Source organism: Engraulis encrasicolus, chromosome 3 (assembly GCF_034702125.1).
Source record: "Engraulis encrasicolus isolate BLACKSEA-1 chromosome 3, IST_EnEncr_1.0, whole genome shotgun sequence".
In the NCBI taxonomy this organism is placed as follows: Eukaryota; Metazoa; Chordata; class Actinopteri; order Clupeiformes; family Engraulidae; genus Engraulis; species Engraulis encrasicolus.
In genome coordinates this window covers 7,229,771-7,235,502 of record NC_085859.1, presented here as the reverse complement: position 1 = coordinate 7,235,502, position 5,732 = coordinate 7,229,771, and the positions used below count along the sequence as shown (strand labels likewise).

The 5,732-nt window shown below is 47.9% G+C and overlaps 1 protein-coding gene across 1 annotated transcript in view; it reads left to right on the top strand.

Annotated features, from left to right (window-relative positions):
• Nucleotides 1–1,124: 1,124 nt before the first annotated feature.
• LOC134445641 (sarcoplasmic/endoplasmic reticulum calcium ATPase 1-like) overlaps nucleotides 1,125–5,732 on the top strand; it is a 19,597-nt gene continuing 14,989 nt past the window's right edge. The window contains exons 1-3 of the mRNA XM_063194694.1: nucleotides 1,125–1,647; nucleotides 2,412–2,429; nucleotides 2,774–2,856. Of these exons, the coding sequence (XP_063050764.1) occupies nucleotides 1,530–1,647; nucleotides 2,412–2,429; nucleotides 2,774–2,856 (219 nt within the window). The 5' untranslated portion in view covers nucleotides 1,125–1,529. The remainder of the gene's footprint in view (nucleotides 1,648–2,411; nucleotides 2,430–2,773; nucleotides 2,857–5,732) is intronic.

The following is a 5,732-nucleotide window of genomic DNA, read 5'->3' as shown; positions in this document are numbered from 1 at the left end:
TAGAAGATAATAATAATAATAATAATAATAATAATAATAATAATAATAATAATAATAATAATAAATAATGGTTTTGATTTATATAGCGCCTTTCAAAACACCCAAGGTCGCTTCACAGAGTGCTGTGTAGGAAAGTGTGAGTGTGTGTGTGCGTCAGTGTGTGAGCGTGTGTGTGAATTCATGTAGGCTAAGTGAAAGTGCTTGTGGAACTAGCAGCCATAAGCCTCCAGGAAGAGATGTGTCTTAAGGTGTTGCTTAAACATGGCCAGTGAAGGGGCATTCTGGATGTGGTCGGGCAGATTGTTCCAAAGAATAGGAGCAGCAACATGGAAAACTCTGTCACTGGTGGCCTTGAGCCTGGTACGAGGGACGATCAGCTGGCCCTTGGAAGAGGACCGCAGGGATCTTGAGGGGTCATAGGGGTGAAGGAGGTCTGTGAGGTAGTAGGGTGCCAGACCATGGAGGGACTTGAAGGTTAGGAGGAGGACTTTGTAGGTAACTGCAAAATATACTTAACTTGACGCCAGCGGCGTGGGTATGACATTACAGTGTCATAACAGTGTCACAATGCAGTCGTGGACGTGTCATAAACATGATGTCCATGTCATAAACATGATGTCCATGTCATACAAATTTGTATGGCAACCTTTCATTATATAGTACAGTGATTGTTTATGATTCGTTCATGACTGTGTCATGACACTATTTGACGCTATTATTACCCTGTCATGCCATGCGTATGATATGACGCCAACATGAAGTAAAATGTAGGCCTACCTGATATGTGAAAGGAAGTGATAAATAAAGGTTAACAGTGTTGCAGACCTTTATAATTTCCTGTAATTGTGGTAGCCAATCAGCTGATGCCGTCATTCGGAATGGTCTGTATCACAGACCTATATTAATAACCTAGAATAACCTATTATAGAGGTCTGTGGTCTGTCCTGAACGAAAGACAAAAAAAAGATGTTTCCGGACAAGTGTCCAATGAGCTTTGGCCTCGCACTGGCTGGACTGTTATCCAATGAGCTGCCCGACACGATGCGCGTCTGCGTCCAGGAGGGGCGCTAGCGAGGCCCTTTCGATAAAACAAGAATATTCTGCACTTTTAGTCACCACTGGCCCGGGAGCTTCGCAGCGGAGTGGTAGCCCGTCTCCTCTACAGGCTTTGACGGCGAGAGTCTCTAAACAGGGGCGGTCGAAAGGTCCAGCGCCCGGTTGTTTGGGACATAGGAGCACCGCAGTGGTTGGTGGTGTCTCGCTGTCACTGTCGCCTGTATTTTTGTCCTTTTTTCTCCAGCATTTGGTTCGGGGAAATATCTGGAGGAAAAGACGTTTTTTTCTCCTATCCAAGTTTTGTGCTGTGGCGCCTTACATCATCCGGACGTTTTCTGAATATAGATGCCGAGCTCACGTTCGGCTGCCTGCTGCGTCTGTTGAATACCGTTGGTGTTTTGAGACAGAGACCGGGAATCTTTTTTCTTTTTCATAAAGTTAGTGTGTGCGCAGCGAGCGAGTGAGCGTCCATCATGGAGTGCGCTCACATGAGCAGCGTTGAGGAGGTTTATAACTATTTTAGTGTCAACGAGAGCACGGGACTTTCCCTGGACCAGGTGAAACGGCAGAGGGAGAAGTATGGACCGAACGGTAGGTGAACCCGCCGCGTTTGCTTTGCTTGTCTAGTAGCCTGCCAGCCGATGTGGGGGACCCTAGTGCGCGATACAGGGCTTGCGATGGTTATGTTTACCAACATCTTCTGCACGAGCGCCATAGGCTGCACAGTTGCCGGCGTCTGGAGGGCTGACGTCATCGCATGCATCTCCGTGCGCTCTTGGATACGCACATCACATTTCACCAAAAATGAACACATGACAACAGTCCGCCTCTGTCTTTTTACCCCCCGCTGTTTTCCAACATCAGTGCCGTTACAAGGGACTCATAGAGGGGGCTTATCCCCCCTCACCCCCCGGTCCTGAAGGCTGGACCAGTCATTATGTGATCTTTTAGGGCTGGCTTGAAGTTGCTAAAACATCTTGTCCAGCCGTACGGACCTGTTATGTGTAGCCTGCTGTGGTTGCGCTGGTGCTGTCTCGCATTTGTCAGAGTGTCAAGGTGACCTTTCCCTCCCAATCCTGTGAATCTGCCTCTCAGTCAGTCACTGACTCAATCGTGTCCATAAACCAGTGGAAAATGGTGAAATATGTATTACTGAATAAAATTGGCACCCTGTTTCATTGTTATTATATTCAAAGACGCAGCGTCCATCCTGCATAAATGCGGTTCACAAACATACATTGCTGCGTAGCCTATAGATCTCTTTTATGTTGCCTTGAGTTGCCGTTGTTCAATGATTGCTGTAATAACATCTTCGATTTCTTCTTTTGTCTATGTTGCCGTTTGACCATCTCCAGAGCTGCCCGCTGAGGAAGGTATTTACTTGTTTATTGATTTGTTTGTTTGTTTGTTTGTTTGTTTGTTTGTTTGTTATATTCACCTGTTCTGCACTACATCCGATGAGCTACCTCTGCATCTGCATACACCTGTTTAAAAAGAAGAGTAACTTTATTCATCCCCAGGGGGAACTAAGGTGTTCAGTAGCCTACAGCTTACATAAAACACACATAGCCGAATGCCTGGACATTTCAAGACACAAAGTAGCCTATAACACAGCTAATAGTTGTGGGAGGCTACAGATGAAGATGATAAATAAATACATAAATAAAAAAGGCAATTGTGTTTTAAGTCCATTAACAGCTGTCCCTGTGTCCCGCAGGTAAATCCCTATGGGAGCTGGTCATTGAGCAGTTTGAAGACCTGCTGGTCAGAATCCTCCTCCTGGCCGCCTGCATCTCCTTTGTGAGTAGCCGACACTTTAAAAAGACATGCTAACTCATACGTAGCCTACACTTTAAAATGCCATGTTAAATCATAAGATCACTGTAATAACCAGGCCTACACATGTAAATTCTGCAGAGCTTATTTAACACTTAGAGAGTTGATTTGACATCATTTGGACTCAAATGAACTCTTTAAGTGTTTTAAGTACACCTTAATAACTCAAAGTGTTAAGTACACACTATACATGTTGCAGTGTTAATTCAACACTGTTCTTTCTGAGCCCATATGGCCCCACTCGATCTTAGAGTTAAACTGTAACTCTTTGAGTGTTAAATTAGCGTCTTCGATATCATACATGCTCTAACTCTCATAGTGTTAATTCAACACTCAACACTAGATGTGTTAATGGTAAGTGGCCTATAATAAGGACATGTGTGAATATGTTTTACTTTGTGAACCGGACGTGTGACGTTTAAAGCGTAAGCAAGTGCAAGTGTCTTGATGTCCGCCAGCCACTGAGGGGTGACTTGCAGCCTGTAAGCCTTAATTAGGGGTGTAAACTAGAGATGCTGGCTGGCGAATATCTGAAGAGTGCTTAAGAGCAGACGAGTATGTCAAACATTTCCGCTGCGCAGCTCAGCGCAGCTCAGCGCGTCTCTCTGGCGTAGTGGAGATCAGCTGAGGCCAACGGGGATCGACTCGTCTCGTCTCGTCTCGTCCCGGGATGAGATGAGGCGGGGGAGAGTTGTTAACGTGCATGCCACACGCTCCAAGGGGGGCTTTATGGACAGAGGAGAGAGACAGAGAGAGAGAGAGAGAGAGATGGGAGAGAGACACAGAGAGAGAGAGAGAGAGAGAGACACAGAGAGAGAGAGAGAGAGAGAGAGAGACACACAGAGAGAGAGAGAGAGACAGAGAGAGAGAGAGAGAGAGAGAGAGAGAGAGATGGGGGGAGAGAGAAAAAGAGACAGGGAGAGAGATGGACAGAGAGAGAGAGAGAGATGCAGAGAGGGTCAAAGAGAGAGGCATGCCATGCCAGGCACTCCAAGGGGTGGGGTGGTAAGAGAGGGGTGGGGGGGTATATGGGCATACGAGGGGTAGAGGGGTATGGGCATAAGGGTAATAGGGGTGGAGATAGGGGCGTTTTATGGGGGTAGGCATAAGAGGGGTGGGGGTGAGGATGGGGTGGGGGTATGGGGGTTGGGGTGGGGGGGTATGGGCATGGGAGAGTAAGAGGGGTGAGGAGGAGTAGGGGAGCTTTATGGGGGGGTGCAGAAGGGGGTGGGGGTGGGGGGTGGTGGTGGTGGGTTGTTATGGGCATAGGAGAGTAAGAGCAGGGCCAGATTAAGATGGCCCAAGGCCCCTAGGCTACAGGTTGCTGTGGGCCCCCCATTGACCTTTGACCAATCAGGGCCCACATGGTGGCAGGTGGGGTATGGGTGGTGGGGGACATGTCAGGGAAAGTGTGGACAGCTCGCGCGTGTCTTGTGTCTTGTGTCACGTCGTCTGGGGTTACACTAGCACACTAGCAGGGGCAGGAGGGCAGACAGCTGAACTAACTGCTTAATGGAGCAATATGCACCTTTGGAATGGACTGTGAAGGAATGGACACACACACACCCACACACACACACACACACACACACACACACACACACACACACACACACACACACACACACACACTGGACACACACACACTGGACTGCTGTACAGCGGGTTACATTAGCAGCAGGGGTAGAGGTTGGGGAGGGGGGGCAAGGCACTTACCACTGGGCACAGGGCCCTCCGTATGGGTGTTGGGGGACCCATTTATGACTTTGACAGGCCGAATGGGGGGGCACTATCAGTGTTTTGCCCTGGGTCCCTGTGTGCAATGTTTCCGCCTCTGCATTAGCAGAGCAAGGGGGTCAGTAAGCTGAGCTGGGCTCCTAATGGGAAAATGCACCTTAGGAATGGATGGAGGAATGCTCACAGTAGCCTCCAGTAAGTTACACTACACTAATGGATCAGAGGGGCTGACAGCTGAACAAGCTGCTAAATACCGTAGCAACATGCTCCTTAGGAATGAAGACATTAGCCGCCTAGTCTAGTATAGCAGGGGATCTGACAGCTGAGCTAGTCGCTAATGCTAAGGCTAAATAGCAACATGCTCCTTAGGAATGAAGACATTAGCCGCCTAGTGTAGTAATGCAGGGGGCTTAGAAATGAAGACATTAGCCGTCAGAAGGTTGCACTACTAGGAGGTCTGACAGCTGAGCTAGCTGATAATGCTAAGGCTAAATAGCAACATGCTAAATAGCAACATGCTCCTTAGGAATAGAGACATTAGTCGTCTGAAGTAGGGTTGGCAACTGTCAATATCAAAAATATAGCATTTCTAAGATGTCATTTCCTGTATTTTAACGTCCCGTGTCCCGTTTCAGCTCAATCCGGAACCCATACTTTTATCTCTAAATACGGGACGATTCCGTATTTCAAGGGGCGGTTGGCAGTAGGTTACACTAGTATAGCAGTGGATCTGACAGCTGAGCTAGCTGCTAATGCTACTAGTACTTAGCAATGGAGATGCGACGCTACGCTACGTGCAGTCAGGGACACATTATGACTCTTGAGCCAGACAACAAGAAAGCAGCAAGGCATGATGGGAAAACTCAGGGCCTCGGGCGGCCCTCACACCTGCCTACCCCCACAGCCCACATTTCCTGCGGTGTGTGTGTGTGTGTGTGTGTGTGTGTGTGTGTGTGTGTGTGTGTGTGTATTTGCCTGGTAATATTTTAGCACATAGCAGAGATTGGTGCAAAGGTGTATATGCTTACAGCCAGAGGTGTGTTATCGTGTGTGACAATGTCCATTCTTCTGTTCATGTATTCTACAGTAAGGATGATATTTCA